The sequence below is a fragment of the Anopheles coluzzii genome, chromosome 2 (assembly GCF_943734685.1).
Source record: "Anopheles coluzzii chromosome 2, AcolN3, whole genome shotgun sequence".
In the NCBI taxonomy this organism is placed as follows: domain Eukaryota; kingdom Metazoa; phylum Arthropoda; class Insecta; order Diptera; family Culicidae; genus Anopheles; species Anopheles coluzzii.
This window is the reverse complement of record NC_064670.1, coordinates 103,111,114-103,132,083: the sequence shown is the minus strand read 5'-3', so window position 1 is coordinate 103,132,083 and position 20,970 is coordinate 103,111,114. Positions and strand designations below refer to the sequence as shown.

At 46.9% G+C, this 20,970-nt stretch overlaps 3 protein-coding genes across 3 annotated transcripts; 1 reads left to right on the top strand and 2 right to left on the bottom strand.

The window, feature by feature from the left end:
* Positions 1 to 10,553: 10,553 nt before the first annotated feature.
* LOC120952478 (probable chitinase 2) lies at positions 10,554 to 12,221 on the bottom strand. The gene is made up of 6 exons (XM_040371834.2): positions 12,106 to 12,221; positions 11,855 to 12,034; positions 11,688 to 11,788; positions 11,461 to 11,568; positions 11,145 to 11,399; positions 10,554 to 11,078 (listed from the first exon to the last, which is right to left on the bottom strand). Exons 1-6 carry the CDS (start codon positions 12,197 to 12,199, stop codon positions 10,611 to 10,613), a joined length of 1,206 nt encoding a protein of 401 aa, XP_040227768.2. The 5' UTR covers positions 12,200 to 12,221; the 3' UTR covers positions 10,554 to 10,610.
* A 1,948-nt stretch (positions 12,222 to 14,169) lies between these two features.
* LOC120949837 (ADP-ribose pyrophosphatase, mitochondrial) lies at positions 14,170 to 15,771 on the top strand. The gene is made up of 2 exons (XM_040367391.2): positions 14,170 to 14,730; positions 14,823 to 15,771. The coding sequence occupies exons 1-2, from the start codon at positions 14,445 to 14,447 to the stop codon at positions 15,476 to 15,478; spliced, it is 942 nt and encodes a 313-aa protein (XP_040223325.2). The 5' UTR covers positions 14,170 to 14,444; the 3' UTR covers positions 15,479 to 15,771.
* Positions 15,772 to 17,115: 1,344 nt separating this feature from the next.
* LOC120949838 (CUE domain-containing protein 1) lies at positions 17,116 to 19,885 on the bottom strand. The gene is made up of 3 exons (XM_040367392.2): positions 19,786 to 19,885; positions 18,953 to 19,440; positions 17,116 to 18,894 (listed from the first exon to the last, which is right to left on the bottom strand). The coding sequence occupies exons 2-3, from the start codon at positions 19,112 to 19,114 to the stop codon at positions 18,127 to 18,129; spliced, it is 930 nt and encodes a 309-aa protein (XP_040223326.2). The 5' UTR covers positions 19,115 to 19,440; positions 19,786 to 19,885; the 3' UTR covers positions 17,116 to 18,126.
* Between the last annotated feature and the right edge of the window lie 1,085 nt (positions 19,886 to 20,970).

Sequence of the window (20,970 nt, the reverse complement as noted above, 5' to 3'; positions counted from 1 at the left end):
CAACTCGGCGGTGTGTACTCGCCATTGACAGTTTGCTGCTTCGCAAGGTCGTCGCAAGCAGACTAGCCTACCAAACCCTCTACAAACAGCCACACGCTGTTGGTGGAGTGAGTACAATTTAAAAGCTTTTCAGTCTGCCTTTCAGAAGCGCCCGACACTGGAGAGCGCTTTGTTTGCGCTTCTTTCCCTTTCGAAGACGCTGTAAAAAGACGCGCACCGAGGAAAAGGAGCAATTTGCAGCTCCTGCGAACCGGCACTTGTCTCTGAGTAAGCAGAAATAAAATAAACGATTGCAAACATCCTCTGCCCAAAAAAAAAAACGGTGAAAGAAGGTGGAATTCAATTTTGAGAAACAAATCACACTTCCGACGGGTGGGTTCGATATTTAACTGTCCTTCCCCCATACAACCAGGTAGCGTCAAACGAACGAATGACCTGAAGAAAACTCCAGCATCATTTTGCCTGTTTTCCCACCCATTCCGACCATCGGATATGGAATTCCTTAAGCATTTTTTTTTCTCCTGTTTTGCTGTTGCTTCCCAAAGTGTTTGATCTCTTTGACTCCTTGCGCAAACGGCACGCAGAAAGCTTTTGCCTTTCGCGCGCTGGTACCCGGCAACTCAAGAACCGCAACCGGGAAAACAAACGACGACGAACAAAAGCAAACAGAACGCACTGCGAAAAATTTTCTCTGGAATGTTGCCCTACCTCTCTGTCTCTCTCTAGCAGAAGCGACCCCCTCTATCGCTAATGTGCAAGCACGATCAAGAACGACCCATTGGCGTTGGCGCCAGCCATATCGGCGAAGAAATCAACCGTGTAGCGACGACCGTTCGGGACAAAAAAAGGATCGCCCAAAAACCCGCAAAGGTGCAGTACACGCAACCGTGACATGCGTCGAGGACGCGGAAGCAGGGGTAGTGAAAGGTAGTGAAATGAAAATTGAATTTCTTCACGTTTGCTTTCTTTGGCTAACTGCCGGTGGCAGGGCAAAAAAGAAAGAACAGAAGCTAACAGGCAAACCTTTGGGCAACCAGACGCTGCCGCACGTTTTCCAGTGGGAGCCGGCGAATTGGTTAGTTATTCTATGCTTTCATTTCGTTTGCTTCGTTTGCAGTTTGCACAATTCATTATGCCTTCACATTTTCTCGGTAAAGCGGACGCGGTTTGCTTACTTATGGTGCGGGGGACGGGTGCTCCGGGGATGATATTCCTACCCCTCAGCAAGGTCGGTTGCACGATGGGCTTGCAGTTGTTGTTAGGAGAGTTTATTTTATTTTGTTGTTTAGTTAGTTGAAATGGTCTTATACATTAATTATCAACATATTATATTCATTTACCATTTGAAATCCTTTAAGGGAAGCAGAAATTCATAGTCAAACGACTACGATAAAAATAAATCAAGGTGTGTTTTTGGTAGCCTTAAAGTGTCTTTACAGCATCCTTTTAATTTCCTAAAGGATAAAAACATACCGCTTTAAGATTAAAGGCATAGCGAGCTCCAAAGAAACGATATTCCTACCCCCCGAAAGGTCTGTTGGTTTTCTTTGCACGGTGGTCGCCTCAGTTTTTAGCTGAGTTATGGTTGTAAGTTACATTAAACCATCTTTCCCAAAATTAGAACTGACTTTTGATTCCTACTCTCTCTCAACCAGCTCTAATCCTTTCAAGAAGGCACAGGAGCACAGTCAAAAGGCTACGTTAAAAGCCGCATAATGATATGGATCTTTGGTGTCTGTACAAGTGTGTCTCCCCATGATTATTCCATACGCTCGAAACGTTAAAGACATATGGGGACTGAATACGAGAGCGATGACTGAATTTCAAAGATGAAAGGATCCTTTATGGCGTTTCTAATAAGAACCAAACACGGCCATGGCAAAAAACGCACCTGTGAAGAAGCTCCTTTCCTTCCCCAGCTCCCTTTCGCCGACTCCCCTTGAAAGATTGCTCAACCAAGCAAAATATGCGTTTTGGAACGAGTGTGGTACACACACACACACACACACACACACACACACACACACACACACACACGCATGAATGAATACCTACTGGTGGGGAATTCCATTTCCATCCCCTCGTACAAATATGATTTATGTATCCCCACCGTGAAACGCAATCAGAGCGTAGTCGATTTTTCCCACTTTCACGACTCTTCTCGTTTGTCGACCCTTCTCATCATGCGATAACTTTCCACTTCAGCCAGAGAAGTCTTTATTAGTGTCACGGTGAATGGGTCCACAAATTGCACGCAAGCATCGCTGAAAGACTGCGACTGTAACAGCGTCCCTGTTGACCTTTGCAACCGAAACACCGAACGGAGCATGTAGCCGTAGTGTCGTACTGGGAGAACTCGGGGAAACAAGTTTTACCCCAACAGGGAAAGGAGAGGAAACATGAAATAGAATCGCAATAAAGTGTGTTGCACCGTAGCTTGGAACCATTGGGCTACTCCAGTGCCCAAGGACAGCCAGGAAATCGGACAAACAAATATCCGGCTAATTCCGGTTCCATCCGGATATGGATACGGAAGGTCATTTCAGAAGGCCTGCAAGTTATCCTGAAGTTGGATCCGAAAGGCGAAGCAATCTATTTTCCACCCGAACCCAAATTACTTTGCCTAGTGCAGCACTGCGGCTATCAACTATGGAGAGAAAGGACAATGCGTTCCCAGGCCCGCACATGGTCGTGTCGAAACAATTTGCTGACAATTTTTCTCCTTTTCTTTAATGGAAAAAAGGTGGCGACTTTGGATACATTCGATTGGAGCATTTGGAGGAGGGTAAAGTAAACACAGAGCCCTACTACAAACGCAAACCAAAGTAATCGAACACCAAACAGCAGTGGAATGACCGGAACGGAGAGAAATAGGCTAGAGAGAAAGAAACTTCAGACTAGTGCGCCGGTAAGGCTTAAGCATTCCAAACAGCGACGACGGGCGTCACGTCGACCCGCTGTCATCGTTCTTCAGGGCCGTTTTCCCTCGGGTTGGTGTTTTTCTTTCTCCCTTCTCTTTAATGTCTGTCGCTGCCTGTTCGGTGGTAGAATTCCTTCGAGACGTTGCGCTGGAACAAATGAACGAAAAGGGCACGTGTATGGGCACGTGAAAGGGCCCACTGTATCCTTCGCTTCACTAGCCCAGTCTGAGCTCAACCGGCCCGAACAAAACCGCACCCGCAAGCGAACAATGCGCAATCATCACGGATTTTTTCGTCCCGTTGTGGGGTTTTTCTTTTTTATTTTTTGTTTCGTTGCTTCTTGCTTCATATCCTTCCTTTGGCGTGCTCTTCATTTTGCGCACCAAACCATGCGAATGATTCGTTTAGCTTGTGGACGGCATAGACGGAAGTGTGGGCTTGTGCAGTGTGTCTGAGCTGCGCTTCACTTCATGAAGCAGAGTACAGCAGCTTGTTTTTTTTGGGGGGGAATGGTTTGCTTTCTCCGCTCGGTTTGATGTTAAAGCTCATGCTAATTTATTAACCCCGGGCGATGAGTGAGCAGAATCCGCCGGAGTTAGCCAGCCGTGTGTTGGCTGTGGTGTGATGAGTGGCAAGCAAAGAGTAATGATAGCGATAAATGAGGCATTCTTATTGAAAGCTAAATCAATAGTCGTAACGATACTTTCGAAACGAGCATTGTTTCAACGGAGAAGCGAAAGCGAGGGGAAGTAAGTACGTAAACAAATCAACAAGAGCAATGGAGTTGAAGAAGTTGACTGAGGGATACTAAGGGTAGTAAGTGGAAGGTAGTACAGGAAACCACAAAAGCCACTCTAGATCCTACTTGCAACAGTGTAACCTGCTCTCGCAAGCTCACAGCACAACCAACTCGGGCCGAATCGGGCGACCATTCATTTAATTGATGAAACACGACCGATAAGACTAACTTCAGCTTCTCAACTTCTCAGACCAACAACAGAACCACACACTTTGTTCCGAGTTAATCCAGGACAGGAGGAGTAAGTTGGTGGTTGATTGACCATTCGTTTACTTTTTCAACGCCCGAGCACCGAAAGAGGCGGAAAGATCAGATCAGCTTAATGTAGCTACTTATCGGGCTGGCTTCTGGGCATGAGGAACATGCAACATGGCACACAGAGGATTATGTTTTTGGCCCCGATGATGCTGGTTGCTAAGCACTGGTACTGGTACGTGAGATCATAAAACTAGATGAGAATGATACTTAAATTAGCTTTGGCAAACGCCGAAGCTGATTCTGATGATAATAGGTGTCGGAAGCATAAATCTGTATTACCACCGTAAGCTTTCACCTCAAAGCACACGTACGGCGGCGGCGTACGCACACACTGGATGCTTTGTGTTTGTTATTATCGCCTTTCTTTCTTGTGAGTGCCTTTGTTGTGATACAGACACGGTTCATTTTCTAGTTTCACTCTTTCCAGTGAGTTCGTTTCGGTGAGAGTTGAGAGAAATTTTGCCTCTGAGAGAGAGAGAGAGCTAGCAAGAGTAAGAGAGGTATTAAATAGAGAATAGAATAGTTGGAGTGAGCTTAGAAGTTGTCTATGCTCTTATTTGCTTTCTAGAAAACGACAGCAAATATCACTTTTTGGATGGTTTTGTTTGTTTGATTGATTCTAGAGGGCGCTGAGGTGCTGTGCAGATGGCGCTAGCAATTTAAGCTTCCAAAATTGACTTTAGGGCATTACAATTATTGTTTATATTGTTTTTTTTTTTAATTCTTGCTCATTATGTCTGTTCAATGTATCGAAATCGTTGATTTTAATTTTAAGCTCAATCTCACGCATCATCGTACATCATCAGCTGATTGTTGAAATGATCTATGAATCTATGAGGGATGAATCTAAAACACGCTCACATAGACAAATAGGTACAAAAATGCACACACACACACACACACACACACACACACACACACACACACACACACACACACACACACACACACACACACACACACACACCGAAACAATTCTCCTCTCGATGAATCAATTTCACGCTACGTTAGGTCGTGTTTTACAGTAAATTGGAGCGCTTTTCACATTATCGCTTATCTGGCTGACTGCATGTCCACTTGTAGTCACCGGGAGACCGGGCTTTGCTTTGCTCTGTTCGGTGCGGTTCATAAATATCGTCCCATCCCCCGATTCCATTTCCAAGCAACCAGAGCCCTGTGAATGTAACAAATTTTCCCATTACTGTGTCCCTCTCTCTAGCAACAACGGCAAAAAACACAACCCACAAGACTCTCGCGAAGTTCTCGAGTGGAAACTTTTTCCCAGGAATCAACACAATCACGCAAAGGGTGATTGTTTTCCTACTACAGTTTTGTGCTTTATTTTGCTTGCTTGCTTCAAAGGTTTGACATACGACTTGAAAATTGACAAAAGCAAGTACCGGCGTGTGTACACGTAATCCTTGCCAGCTCCGTTGGGCCAGAGCCGCTACCACTTTCTTGGAGACCGTCCAATACCTGTTGCCGTAACTTCGCCGGCCATGGATTGTGTAATCAGGAAGTACGCAAAAAAAAGAAAGAAACCTTTGGCACATTTTTCCCGCGGAATGCAGCAGTACCGCGGAAACTCTTTTGTTACTTAAACTTTAACATTCCTTCTTTCAACTTTCCAGCAGCAGCAGCAGCAACAGTGGAAAGGAAGCAAAGGTAGAAAGCAAACCAAACACAAAATGAAGTACAGTAGCTCCCAGGGGAATGCGATTGTGTACGATTTGCAGGAGAGAGAAAAAAAGGTATGTTTATCATAACTTTTGCTCACTTCGTGTACTTTACCATTAGGGAGCCTGGGCTAGGATAGGCAGAGAGCGGGACGCGCAGATGGACACGCGCGAGAGTAATGATCAAGCGGGCAATGATAGGCAACAATTTATAACTCAATTCATTTTTCGCGCACGAAACTTGCAGCGCGAGGGACGTGCTGGATAAGGCATGTAATGCTTACTGCGCGGCCCGAGTGATAGCCGAGACGAGCAACGAGCAATGCAGGATGGTAAATAATCATAGCCCTGCTGTGCCACTCTTTGCATAAGGTCTTGGGTGTTTTTTTCTGTGTGTTCTGCTTCTTTCTTGCTCCTAGGGAGCGCATTTACTTTGCGCTACGCGGGAAAGGAGGTTTTGTGTGAATGCGATTGCCCACAAAAAGCCATATTTCATGCTTCTCCAGCTTGAAGGGGTTGGTTTTTTTTCTCGTAGCTCGTTGGGTTTGGAAGTTGCAAAGTGGTAGCATTCCATGTGTCCAAACTGAGACAACCCGCTGCAAGAACGCAACTGCTGCACACACGGCCGAGGCGAAATATAGCCAAATAAATTCCAGCGTATGCAGAAATGCGCTCCAACTCTTTTTTTTTTTTTGGAGAAGGAGAGGCAAACTTCACTTGCAATCCAACGAGGTCTCGTGCAAATTGAAATGTGTGTATAGGGAAAGGGGGGGGGGGGGGGCAAAACCTTCAGAGCGGTTACATTCGCAACCTTGGTGCGTCTTGGGCGAAAAAACGGAAGCGCAATTGTAGCCTTCAATCGTTTACGGCAGCACCATTACAAAACTGGGAACAAGGGAGGGCTTTCCGAAATTGAATCGTGTACAGGATTGGAACCTCACTCGCTTCTCAAGTGAGTCTCGTAACACCCGACACACACACACACATACATGGGTACCTACTCTCCGCCCTCTCAGTACCAATGTACTGGAAACGGAAGTGCCAGTCGTTGGAAAGCGGAAGGAAAATGGAAATCCCTCAGCACAAAGCGCCGCAAGCAAGGACACCGCTACGGCAAGACGTGCGAAGAAAGCCAACGCCAGCGTGGCACGGAGCGGCGGCCTTCGTTCGATATCAACAGGAACGAACGAACCACCAGAGGCTGGCTCGTTGTTGCTGGCTGGCAGTGGCAAAAACTGGAGCCGAGAAAATAAATAAAAGTTTTCATTTAAACTTTCACTCCGCTCGCTTGTTGTAGTACACCGATATGCCATAGTGTTGTTTGGGCGCCAGTGAGCGCCTAAGGCCTAAGGGAGAGGGAGGTGGCAAGTGGGTGGTTTCTTCACTTCAACGCTGCGCGCTTTCAAAATCAAATTCAGCAAACTTCCACTGCTTCCCCGGTTTGATGAGTTGTTATTGCTCATTCCGCTTGTTGAGATGCAATTTCAACTAGTATCTTCGTACCAATCTGCTGGATGGTGGTTTGTGCGCTGGAATCACTCCCCTCTCTCTCTTTGCTCCCCTTCTTGGAAGGAAAAACATCTCGAGGACAGATGGTCCTGCGGCAGGGAATAGCCGGAAGCGTTAAACGCCTAATCAGGTTATAGTTTGTCAGCGATCAATTTGTAGTTTTCTGTCCAAACGAAGAACCTTCTTGGTGTTCTGAGGGGGGAGGGATTTGGGAATTGGGACGGTCATACATTGCTGGTCGTGTGGAGTTGGAAAAAGTTAGTGTTGACTAATATTACGAGACAATTTTTGTTAACTTTTTGTCATGTCCTTAGAGAAGAGCTTAGCCTTCGGACACAACAGTGCCATCTGACGGGAAAGATATGGAACTAAACTTCTATTTTATCGATTTCGCGTCAGTGTTTGGAGCATCTCTACCTCAGATTTTTCACAGTTTATTTATAACAAATCCATTACTGAAGCATTTCAACAGCATAAAAGATGCCGTAAAAGCGTAAAATACGAATTTGTTGTTTTCTTCTTCTCACTATGACCTAAAGCAGTCGTTGCAGTCGTCCAGCTTGACGAATCAACGTCAACAAAATGCAACGTCCCTTGAGCAAAACTGTCTGGAGCAAAGTCAAAGCAAAGGAACGTACCCAACCGTGGTATCCTTTTTAGCAAGTTTTCTTTTCATTTTCCATGTTGCTTAAATTCAAACATCCGGCCAAGCCCCCCAAGTGATGGATGTAACATGGGACGACAGCCCGAACTCAGCGACGACGTCGGACGATGAAGAACGGTTTTATTCTTGTGCTCAAAACGTGTTACCGTACGTGTGCTTGGCTCCCTATGCCCTCAGCTCTCTGGGCTTCAGCTGGTCAACTTTTGCACCCTTGTTGGCAAAGTAAATGCTATAGGTAACTGGTAATGGAAAAAAAACAAAACACAAACGGAACAAGTACCAGCAACTCACTACTACTAGTGTTAGTTCTCACCCTTGTGCAGTTGGTATGTACGATGATTTTTGCTGAGGTTGTGTAATTTCTTATCTTCCGCTGCTTTGCTGCATCCGGGCAAAGTTTTCTGTGATAGTTTAGTATAACCTTGGACATGTATATTTTATTGGTCTTACTGTGTGCTTTGCAGCAATCGTGCAAAGTCGTGTAAAGTGAGTTGCACCTTATCTTACACGTTTTGTTTGCACTTTTGTTGAAGGAAGTGGATAGAATTCTTGGTACTAGAAATGGTACTTTTACGTTCTTCAGTACGCTCGTTTGTGCTCCAAGAGCTCTAAATCGTTTTTGTTTATTTATCTACTGTATCACGAAATTCCTATGATGTCCAGACGTTACCCTGGAATGGGAAGCAATGCTAACAGAGCCTTCGTCTTGTTATTTTTCCCCAATTTGCCTCCCTCTCATCTATCACATCTATCACATCCACACCCAGTTGGACCGATGTACAATGAATTCCAAACGGTAGCTTCCAGCGTTGGAATTTCCAGTCCAGGAAGTAATAAACGATTTAATTGGTTTTAGAATTAGCCAACCTTTCTGCTCTTTGGGTAGTTTACGATCCTTTGAAGCAGTTTCTAGTGGAGAGAGAAGAACGAATGAACACAAAATTCCCTGAACTTGTTATTTTTGTGAATAGCTTTTATTGCCCTTTATATCCCAAAATACATCGCAAATGGATCCTTTCAGCATATATTACACGGCATTAGTTGATATAACTTAATTTACACGTACAACGGAATGTGCTGGCGAGTCAAAATTAACTCCTGCTTCTCAGCCGACATGGAATGGAATGAGATCCGGTTCGTACCCCGCGTTGATGGCCGCGCGACCACGTCTAGGGCACCAGCCTTACACCGACCGGACGGGCACCGGGTGCAACACGGCGCAGCTCCTCCTCGTTCTTCAGCTCCCGGATCTGCACCTGATCGCCCTGTTCCGGTCCGAGCAGCGCACGGATTGCCTTGCGAATCTCCTCGTTCAGCTTTTCCTCCGACGGGTTACCCTTCACCACGATGACCTGCTGCTCGTAGTTGCGCTCCTGCTCGGCACTCGGGGCCCCAGCCTTTGCTGGGGTAGCTGGTACGGTTGTACTTGTCGGTGCACTCTGATGACTACCGGCAGGATGTTGTGCCGTGGGAGTTCTCGCTCTGCGCATCATCCGCGAGCTGGATCGTGCGATCGGTTTCGACGCTACGATCTTGTCGGTACTGTCACTGCTCGTATCTTGGGCGGTGTCGTCAGCTAGCACAATCGTTGCCAGTAGTGCAATCAGCAGCACGGAGGGTAGGAAATATCTTCGCAACAGTACCATGATGACACACACACACACTCACACACACGCAACGAAACGGATCACTTGTGAACAGCGCGTAGACCTTCCTCGGAACGGCTCACACCGGTAACTAATGATGCATCCGTAGCGGGCGGTTCATTTTTATAGAGTTTATTCTGGGGCCTGAGCTCCAAAAACCGGCTTGAGCGTTTTTTTTTTTTCTTCTTCGCGACATTGCTCCCTTCCCCACCTATTTGTGTATTTTTGGCGAGAGATGAGAGGATGGGAGAGGATAAGGAGTTTACATAATCTCATCGATCACCGAGGTTCGATATGGCGAACGGGGCAAATGAAAGCGAATCTTGTACCGATTGAAACGAGTTCGAAAGAGAGGCCGACAAATGTAAAAGAGGGAAGTTAGCAACGTTTCGATTAAAATAGAATTTAAAAAAAGTTAACAAAGCCTGCCAGTTCGAAGGTTTATCTTGAGCGTTTTAGTAATTAACCGAAATATGTTAAAATCTGTTTAGAGGCAGCGAGCTTTTATTGCTCGGATTAAACATTTGCCCCAAAACCAATGAAATTTCAGGTCATTTGCCAGTCGGTCAGTTTTGGACACGAGATCGAACATGAGCAAACCTGCCTTCAGAGAGATTACGTTTAAGGTCGTGCTGATTTACACGGTGTACCCGTGGCTTGGTTTGGGGATGCTTTCGGGGTTTTGATTAGAATGCTCGAAACCGGTCCCTCCCAAAAACTGGAACTTCGAACAAAGTCAAGAACTTCGTATGCAAATAAAGCCATCCATTGCCGTGCGGAGTTGATTTAGGTTCCCCATGGGGAGCTCCGGAACTAGCGCTAAACAAACAGAACGTACCAAGAACTAGCAAAAAACGAAATTGGGATTGGTTGGTTCTCGCTGGCTTCGGTTTCCCAGTGATGATAATATTAAAGCACACTGTGCAAATATGAAATCTACTCGGATCGGATATCTATTACGACCATCCTCCACCACACATCTACTCTATTGAAATGCGCAAATAACCCTCAAAGCTTCCCAAAGCACTCAGTCTGGTTGTTTTCTTTCCGCAAACGAAAGTATACAGCACGATCCGTGTGCACGGTTTGTCTTCAGTTTGCTTTCGTTTTCATCATTTCAAATACCCTTTGCTGCCCTTACGCCTTTCGCACGTAGCCCAACATCCGCAGCACGGTTTGCAGCAACGGGTATGCCTCACTGTGACAATCGCCCTGAAAGTCGTCCGTATCGATCGTCCAAAGCATAATTCCGCCAAGCTTTTTGTCCATCGCGTACTTCACCTTCGTGCCGATCGTTTCGATCCCATCGAACGTCATCCACTGATCGTCGTGGTAGGCGTACTTTACCGCATTTTGCGCCAACGATTTAACCACCCAAGGGTTGGGTGTGGTACGATTTGGCTTCAACATCTCACACACTTCATTGTAGCCGAGCGAACCGGCGCTGCGAGTGTAGGGACCGGGTGCTCCAGGGCTGACGGCTTTGATCCCCGGTGCCATTAGACGGCTCGGTACGACGGTGTACGTTTTGGCGTGTGTCGTGATGCCTAGGGAGAACTTGTCCATCGGGCAGCCGGTCTTGCTGATGTACGCGATCGTTGTATCCTGCCGGTTAATTGGAGGTTTATTGGTCAAAATATCCGTGCCAGAGAGATCTTCCCTGTTCCTTACAATAGTCTCCCCGGTAGAAGAATCTCCATACAGTGGAGCATCCAGCGTTGCCTTATCGCTTCTCGAGTAGTCGTACGTCATCAGATTGATAAAGTCTAGCTCTTCGCACAGCTTGGGCAGATCGTAACCGGCCTGCAGGATCTGCTTCGAGGCACTAACTGCGGCCGTAAGTATCTTATTCCGGCGTGCGAACCTATTCCGCAGCGCTTGCACGAGCAGGACAAAGTTCTCGCGATCTTCGGGAATACCTCCACGCTGGAAGAACAAACCTGAAGGTGGTTTTGTTTGCTAGGGATGATCGCGATACGTAACTTACCATTGTAGGATACTCCCAGTCGAGATCTAGCCCATCGAACCCATAGTGCACGAGGTAGCGAAGCGTTTGGTCAGCAAATGCGTCACGCGTTGACTCACGTTCGGCCATCTTGTGTGTGTGTGTTTGTATGTGGAACCAGCGGCGGACAAGAGAACAACAACAAAACCAATCGTTATCTTCATAAAGCGAATGTGTGTTCGCTCCTCCATTCGATTGATAACGCTTACCAGTGAGTACTTCTCCGAACCCTCGTTCCAGCCACCGATCGCGAGCAGCACCTTCAGGCAAGGGTTCTCCTCCTTCAGGGCAACAACCCGCGCGTAACCCTCTGAGAAGCAAAGAATGGTTCATCAACCATACACTCCTTACCGATACAATTCCAATTGTAACTCACTGTTCACATTGACATCGTTGAAGTAATCGAGCGAATCAATTCCACCGCCTATGTTTAACCCGGCAAACGTGTACACCAAGTGTGTGCAATGGTCGGGCACGATGTAGGAAACGTTGAACGATCCGCTGCCCTCGCGATAGTTCGACCAGCTTGCCAGATAGCACACCACACGGTACGGTTCTAGTGGAGGATGAAAAGGTAGACGATAGAAGATCATTTCGATCTGACTCTTCCAACGGGAATTTGCTCACTTTTTGGACATTCCTCTGCTCCATAGACTCCCACCAAAGCCACCAAACTCCAGAGCAATGTTGCTCCAATACCTAGCAATTGTAACGGTTGCATTGTAACTGAGATGGCCAGACCATTTCCCATTTATTGGGACCCTTTTGGGACGTTTTTGAGATAAAATGCTGTAGATAGCGAGTATGTAAGATCCTACGATATAACGATCTTAACGATACTGTTGCGTGCTGTGTGATACGAACTTTCGTAGGGAAAAAATATCTTTGTAACTGCTTCAGACCGGGTTTGCCAGCGGGAAGCACACTCCTTTCGGTGCTCCGTTTTAGTTATTATTTTTCTCTCGTTTTTGTGAACAACCTTGAAACAGATACCCACAAAACCCGGGCCGGTGCGCTCGATCTTCCTTCATTTGTGCGTTTGACATTTGAAAGTGTCGTCGTTTCCGCGCTCGCGAGCTCGGTCAGCGTTCGACGACCTGGAAAGCTCTTGCTGAACTCGTTATTTGAATGCATTCATGTCGCGTATGCAGTCGGATAGGGGTTTATTTTGGCAAACTGGAACGTGGGATGACATTCAAAATAACCACGAAAAAAGAGGCGCATCTCGTGCGTGTTTTGTGTGGGTTTGGGTCATGCTTGGGTGTGGGGCACGAGTATTGGCGAATTGGTTGCTTTATGGAGATACTGATTGGGGTGAATAGCACACTTTGAAAAGTGGTTTTAAATGTTGTAATTTCTATTTGCACTAGGAAGAAACGAATCTTTAAACATTGCATAACAACTCTGGATAACATTTGATGCTTGCGTCGAATATTGTTGAAAACGATGTATATAATTCTTACAGAAGAAGAAGAAGAAGGAGAAGAAGTAGAAGAATAAACACATATTCTTCTTCTTCTCCTTCTTCTTCTTCTTCTTCTTCTTCTTCTTCTTCTTCTTCTTCTTCTTCTTCTTCTTCTTCTTCTTCTTCTGCTTCTTCTTCTTCTTCTTCTTCTCCTTCTTCTTCTTCTTCTTCTTCTTCTTTTTCTTCTTCTTCCTCTTTGGCATATCAAATGTTGCCGATTTATGATCCTCCTTTTCTGCATATATGGACTTGTTCCAGAATCGACTAGGTATTAATGATTTATTATTAGATCCAAAGTATAATACTTATGGTTCTGGATAAGTGAAATGATCCTAGCTGGTAACCAATAATCTCCGTTTTTGTGTAAATCTATTAATGTAATCGTTTAATCAATTGGTCGGTTCTCTGAACCTATAGTATTTTCTCTTGTTCCGTATTCAATAATCGGATCCCAAGCTAGTTTTAGGCGCATCTACGTCTCCGAACCAACACCGGCCAGAGTCGGATTTGGAACTCATCCAGAGTCAGTTGGAATCAGCCGGAATTGATTCGGCTCCAACTTCGCCCAACTCCGACTTCTGGCGACTTCGACTCCGGATAACCCTCGCTCCAGCTAACTCTGACTTCGGCCGTTTCTGATTCCGGCCGACTTCTCCGACTCTGGCCGATTCCTTCGACTTCCTTGCCGATTTCAACTGACTCCAGACAGTTCCGCCGGGCCATCGGCTCCTGATAATGATGGTCGATCCTTCTTTCCGGGGTTGGTCTCCATGTTTTTTTGAAAATGGTTGGAAAAGGTATAGGTATCTTAACTAAGCATCACTACCAAAAAGTGACAAAATTTTTCAAACCTGTCCTTATTTCTCAATTTCAATTTACGTGATCTTTCTCCATACACACATCCAATTTCATACATACATTTAATTGGTGTAAAACTCATCAGAAAAGTCATTTTATTTTTTCTACATTTTCTATTTTTGCGCTACGTAATTTATGGATGGTTCATTATTTTTACCCAAAATCTCCACCCGCCTTCCATATGTCCATGAAAACCTCTACAGTGGCGTTGCAGCAGTGTGCGTGAGCGTAAACAGTTTTGTAAACAATGCGTAGCCGCACCCCATGCTGTATCGCGCACAGCCGCCCAAACCCATACGAGTAAGCAGGATGGCAGAATTCGAATGACGTAGCGCAACCCTACAGGGTACGACTACGCAAGCGTTCGCAAAACGTAAACAAACAACCGTGCCGACCGAGAAGGTAGAAGGACGTACCCGTACACCGGCAGCGCGGCACGGTGCCAACCAGCAGGCGCGTCATAAATCGTTTCTCATCAACACGGAATCGCATTATCCTTCGGAAAAGTTTCGTTTTCGTGCCCCAGTCCAGGGGAGGGGGGTGGTGTTATTTATTTTCCTATTGATTCCAACACCGCCGAAGTTGCGCTTATGTAACGGACTTAGTTCGCTGCGGATAAATAGTACCACCGCGAAGTATCCCGATGGCGGGCCCGGTACGACAAACCGCGTGCAGATTGCTATCGGCCGTCGCTGGCAGCGGTAGTAGCGGTGCTGTGTCGGACGATTGTGTCGGAGCGATGGCACGGATCATACCGGGAATATTCAAGCACACGCGCTGCCGGAACAGCGTCTACCCGCACAGTGACGTCCGGCGGTACCCGGTGCCGGACGAGTCCGTCTTCTGGACGCAAACGTACGCCGACTATCAGCCACCGGTGCACGAATCGCCCGTACTCCAAGGGAAAGAGTGGGCCGATCCGGATATTGGTAAGCTTTCGGGGGGAAGGGGGTGTGGTAGTTGGGGTCAAGGTCACAAAGACAAGGTGAACTATAGTTTTGTCCTTCTTGTTTGCTTCCAGATAATCCTTCATTCAAACCGAACTGGAACGAACTGGACGGGAAGGTCAATCGGGTGAGCTTCATCGGGACGTACGAGATCCGGGACGGTTGCCCGCTCAACCCGTTCGGCCGCACGGGCATCCGGGGGCGCGGTGTACTAGGCCGCTGGGGCCCGAACCATGCGGCCGATCCGGTCGTAACGCGCTGGAAGCCAGACGGTCCGGACGGCCGCCCGCTGGTGCACCCGGCCAGTGGCAAGCGCGTGCTGCAGATGTGCGCCATCGAGCGGCAGGACTGTGGCGAGTGGGCCATCCCGGGCGGCATGGTCGACCCGGGCGAGAAGGTAAGCGCGACGCTGCGGCGCGAGTTTCTCGAGGAAACGATGGACAACGATGCGGGCGAGATGGCGGGCGAGGTGGAGCAGTTCTTTGCCGCCGGGACGGAGATTTACAAGGGCTACGTGGACGATCCGCGCAACACGGACTGCGCGTGGATGGAGACGGTGGCGGTGAACTTTCACGACGGGTCGGGCTCGGTCGTGGGCCGCTTCCCGCTGCACGCCGGCGACGATGCGGCCCAGGTGCGCTGGATGGACGTCGGCGAGGGGGTGAAGCTGTACGCCAGCCATTCGAACATTGTCAAGCGTGTGGTCGATATGCTGGAGGCTCACTGGTGATGGGCGGCGCGGGCGGGTGAAAATCGTAACGGAAAAGCGGCAGCAATGATTGGCACGCACGGCAATCGGCACACGGTAGCGTTTTTTTTTTTGGGTTTTTCGCGGTGGGAAGGTAGCTGTTTGACCTTCGTGCAGTCATACAGACAGACAGACAGGACAGGACAGGCTTTCGCACAAACGATCACGAAATAAACGCCATTTTCGGTTTACTCTACAATGTTGCAGCACAGGAAGGAGAGAATGTTGGCACAATTGGTGTTTGTTTTTGGTGATTAAAATAATCGTAACATGTATTTCTGCCTTCCCAGGTTTTTGTTTTCCATTTTTCCCCCTTTTGTTTTCCCTTTTCGCCTCTGCCCCTTTTTTCGACTCCCTTTTCTCCCTGCGGTTAACTTCTGCAATGCAGCTCTCGCTTCAAGCTTGGTTTTGGATTATTTGCAAGAGATTCATCCATTTTCGCTTTTTTGCGTGTGTGTGGGATAGTAATAACTTTTTTTATGAGGGAAATTCTCACTCACTTCTCTGTCGTTCCAACACGGCCAACAGGATTGGCTTCTAGAGGACAATCCTATTAGAGTGAGGTCTATTCACTGTATCTTCTTCTGTTTAGTATGCACTGCTGTTACACTATGTTTTGCTTATAGGTTTTTAATTTTCTAACCAGATTCTTCCGACAGGTTTGTTATAGTTGAAGCCCTTCGCGAGCGTTTGTTTGGTTTGAATGTGATAAGTTTGAGGAGTAAATTAATTATAGAAAAAGCATACATAATTTAACCGTCCCCAAGCAGAAACCAATGGCACTTATCTAGCATAATTTAAATCCCTACCATACAATAATCCTTAAACATAAGCGTTACAGCACACAGCAAAAATAAGATTATTTGGTATCGAGTTGCGAGTGAACGTGAAATTACAGTAGTAATTGTCCCTTGCTGGATTAGATTCTATCATTGAGATTGCTTGCGTGCTTTGGAACTGCACTTCCCCTTTCCCCTTTGTTCCAATACACTACACATTTATATGGGGCGAGGTACACACACACACATATATATATATATGCAAAATGCCGAACCGAATAGTCACACGCAACAATGGGCAAAACCTAAAAGCTTAACTACTCTTTACTTTCTCCCGGTTTAGTATCATATTCGGCTTGTTAGGATTTTTGGTTTTTAAACGGTTATTTTTTCTTTTCTTTTTGTTTGCACTATCGTTTGCGGTGAAATGTGTGTTTGTTTCGTTTTGGTGGTGGTTGTGGTGGTTGTGGGGTAGCCAAAGGGGGTGGCTTTCGCCCTTATCTCTACGCGCGTTCGTAGCTCTATGACTAGTACCATGGTTGCATTCACAAGTTTTCTTCTTCTTCTTCTTCCTATCTTGCTTATTTGTTGTTGCCCGCCCGCCCCTTCTTACCCTAATTGCTTCCATCTATGTATATATGCTTGCTTGCTTGTTTTGTTTGTGTATATATATTTGATTTTAAATATGCATGTAAATGTTTCCGTTTTTTTGTTTCTTCCTTTTTTTGTTGTTGTTTTTTGCTTTAGTTTTCTTCTTCTCTTCTGAATATACGATGGTGTGTTAACTCAACCTCTTTGAAGCATTTTGTTCATGATTCGGGGGGGGGGGGGGGGGGGGGGGGGGGGAAAGGACTGCTAAAACGGAACAAATTTGAAAATGAACTTTCTTCTGTTAATCAACATCGATGGCAGCCGACGCACGGTTAAGCACTTAGCATTAGTATGAATTAAATTAATACATATACTATTCTTACACCTTGTTTTTGGGGGGTAGTTTTCAGTTTCTTTTTTGATAACACCCGATTGCAACTTAGATTGTTTGACGCCAGCTTGGCAGAATAGAAGGAGGAGGAGGCCATTTTGCTACTGGTTTAAAGTCTCTTAATGGCAAACAAACAAAAAACAAACATAACAAAGCTTATAAATAAACTCTTTCACTATGTACAAATAAATAAATAAAAAAATCGTTTTTTAGAATATTTCAAACAGAAATAAAGAAGGAGAAGAAGGAAATGTTGTCCTAGAAGAAAGGACGGAAGAGATTAAACCGATCACGATTGAACAACCAGCTCTCCACTGCACATCATTCGTATCACACTTTTCTCACGCTGCTGAAAAAAATGCTTTCCCAGTCTCATATTCTGTTCCCGCCCTAATCTCTTGCCCCTCCTGGAACGGTGCTACGTGGTGGGCGGCCCAGTAAAGGAGAAAGCTGAGTACAACCCATTTTGCAGTGTATAGAAGAACATTTTCACCCTTCCCGCGTGTGTGTTTTCTTGTCGAGAGTAAAGATTGCGGGCAAAGGGAGCGATATGGAAATGCAGAGAAGAGATAGATAGAGAGAGAGCGAGAGAGAGAGAGAGAGAGAAAGTGGGAAAACGGGAAGGAAAAAACACACACAGTCTCTTCAATTGCCTAGTACGGAGAAGTATCAGTACGCGCTACCCGTGTGTGTGTGTGCGCGAAGGAGCGTGTGTACACTACAGGGTAAGAATTAATAATTTAAAAAAACTCTAAAATCGATTGCTAACGGTTGCGACACGCTTCCTACAGCCGCGCACAATCCTTTTGCTGGAGATTCGCTTGCGCCCTAAACCTACTTGCGTGCTTGCGTCCAACAGCCCTTGGGGTCTACTTCTTACCCGACGCGACCCGCTTCGGTTCGGCCGCCTCGTCGTCGCTGTGCTCCTCCTGCAGCAGCAGCGAGTCGGGATGCCGCACCGCACTAGCCTTCTTGTTGCCGCCCCGCTGCCACGTGAAGACGCGCGCCAGCTGGGCGAACTTCTTGCGCGACACCTTGCCCATGTGGCGCAACCGCTCCTTGAACGCGGCATCGTCCTGCACCTTGCCCTGGTGGTCCTTCTCGAGCGCGGACAGAAACTCCTGGTTCCAGCGCAGCTCCGCCATAAACTCCTCGTTCTGCAGCATCATCGCGAACTGCTCGTCGCCCATGTCGAACTCGGCCGCGCTGCGGTATTGGCCGTCCGGCCCGATCGTACCGACGGCGGCCGTCCCGCCGAGCCGCAGAAAGGTGGGCGGCAGCGGACCCACCAGCGGCGGGTTCCAGCGCCGGTTCATGGTGGCCGGGGTCGGTGGATGGCCCGCTTCGCCTCGCGCCTGCTGCTGCGCCCGGGGACTGTTGGTAGCGCTTGCGGTCGCGCTGCCGCCCGCCGGCGCTTTGCGTACTTTTGGCGAAGCGCCCAGCTGTTGCGCAACGATCGAGCTGGCGGCCGCCGCGTTCGGCGAGGTGGAGAGAAACCGGTCCGACCCGGCGCTCGGCTCGTCGCTGGACAGGTCGAGAAGGGGACGCTCGGTGGCGGCAGCGGCGGCGGCCTGATTTATGGCCGACCGTGGTCCAACGCTGCCGTCCGTTTCCAGCTCGTGACGCAGCTTTTCGTTCTAAAATTAGATCGCACTGCATCAGTGGGCGTCGCAGGGGCGAAACGAACATTCTTACCTGATTGTCCGTGCTCATGGCTAGCAGCTGGTCGATGGTGGCATCGACCGCTCCCTGGTTCGCGCGCAGCACCGCCTCGATCACGTCCCGGTCCATGTCCGGGAACATGTTCTTGAAGTCGGACATGGCCTGCGAAAACTCCAGCTGCATCGTGGAAGCCATTCTGGGGACCTTTGCTGGCAGGGTGGGGGTCGTTGTTGTTGTTACTGCAACGTTGCTATCACTAGCCAACTAGTGCCGTTTGTTTTTGTCTACAATAGCGTACACACGCACACTCTCACACACAAGGGGAAGCACGATCGTTCACGGGAAAGGGCACACCAAGGAACTCCGGCTGGTTTACGCGTGGAACGAAGAAGGGCGAGTTTACCCGTTGCTTGTTCGTGGTGATGATTCAACTCCAATGGGAGTCATCCGACCGCATCCGGATCATGTTTGTGTTGCGATTTTCCTACACACACACACACGCACACACGGTCAACTCACGGCTATTTAGGGCAAAAGAGAAGAATTTTTCTTATCATTTAATCCTCCAGCGATTGTGATGAGATGATTGTGGCCTTTGCTTCGTAAACATCCACCTTCGCCCGAGTGGCCAACCGCCACCTACGCCGAAGGGTGGAAAATGCTTAAAACCAGATTGTGAAAACCGACACCGAGAAAATAGGGGAGCAGATGGACACTTTTCCAAGGGGCTCTCCCAGTTACTGCTGGAAAACCTGATCCTGATGGAAAATAAATGCTGCGATAATATGGGTTGATAGAGTTGAAGTAGTGTTATCGATTACGGGGAGCAGTTTAAGTTTTAGCTGCCGATGGATATATTTTTTTACTTGTAAGCAGGTTCTTTTCAGTGCAGAAATTTTGTGTGTGCGTTTTTTTCTTGTTGGGCAAGTGACTTTTAATTATTGTTATTTTGCGTTTTGCCCAATTTGACAGCTCTGGAGCGAGCGAGCTCTGCTGTCAAACTGATTTGCGATGTCAACAGAGCGATTTGGCCGAGCATACACTACGCTCGTACCGCTGTAAACACTTTCGGAGCGAGATATTTCGCAAAATTAATCGAATGGAGCTGAATGTGAACGTGCTATCGTTATGTCTAGGGATGAGAAAATTAAGGCCAGTATCATTTTACCATGTTAAGATCAAACTCAAAGGAACGATATGCATTCCTTATTTTTTTTATTAAGACAAACGGAGGTCCGTGTAGGCCAGTGCTCTACAACCTTTTTAGCATACATTTTTTTTTAAACTTAGTTTAAAGTTTTTGATCAAACTTATGTTTAAATCTTCGCCAAAGTTTAAGTCACTATCAAAGACTGTTAAAAATTCAATCTCTGTTGTGGGGGAAATATGTACGATATGTATAGTAATAACCTCATCCTTTTCAAAATACAGTAGAACGTCGATTATCCGGTCACGGATTAACCGGAGGGCGGTTTTACTGTGCACTTGAAATTTGACAGTTGGTCTATTGTGGCGAACATTTTCTGCGATGGTCGGGTTAGCAAAAACATTTGTTGTGCAGCTATTTGGAGTCTAGTGATGTTTTATTTTTTAATTTCATTTGTTATAAAGAACAATTGTAAGGCCGAAAATTTACGGACCGAAACAGCACCGTGTATTTCAACCGTGTAAAGGTGTCAACACCAACGACCATTACTCAAAATCTCACTTGTTTCAGTACTGGTGGTTTCCATTGGAGTTTAGAATTTAAACATTCGTATGGCCGTTCTAGTTCAAGCGATTCATAACTTCATTGCGAAACCATACACCAGTACAGAGGTAATGAAAAAGCTCTCCAAGTGTGGAAACTCCACTGATTGGGTATCCCTACAGCAGATGGCACCACCAGTTTTTCATGCTATTTTTAGAATGCATCAGTCGTTTGCCGTCTGCTAAACGAAGTCTTTCTCTATTCCGTTAAGGTTGTGAGCTTTAGCCGTTTAAAACCCGTTTAGTGGTCGTTTAGTGGATTAGTGGCACTTGGGACTACACATTTTTCCACGCTCAATTTG

Coding starts and splice junctions, on each gene's coding strand:
- LOC120952478 (XM_040371834.2), bottom strand. CDS start 12,199: ATGCAACCGTTACAATTGCTAGGTATTGGAGCAACATTGCTCTGGAGT. Junction 11,400..11,460: donor ACTGGGAGTATCCTACAATG/GTAAGTTACGTA, acceptor TTGTTCTTCCAG/CGTGGAGGTATTCCCGAAGA. Junction 11,079..11,144: donor CTTCTACCGGGGAGACTATT/GTAAGGAACAGG, acceptor ATTAACCGGCAG/GATACAACGATCGCGTACAT.
- LOC120949837 (XM_040367391.2), top strand. CDS start 14,445: ATGGCGGGCCCGGTACGACAAACCGCGTGCAGATTGCTATCGGCCGTC. Junction 14,731..14,822: donor GTGGGCCGATCCGGATATTG/GTAAGCTTTCGG, acceptor GTTTGCTTCCAG/ATAATCCTTCATTCAAACCG.
- LOC120949838 (XM_040367392.2), bottom strand. CDS start 19,114: ATGGCTTCCACGATGCAGCTGGAGTTTTCGCAGGCCATGTCCGACTTC. Junction 18,895..18,952: donor CCATGAGCACGGACAATCAG/GTAAGAATGTTC, acceptor ATCTAATTTTAG/AACGAAAAGCTGCGTCACGA.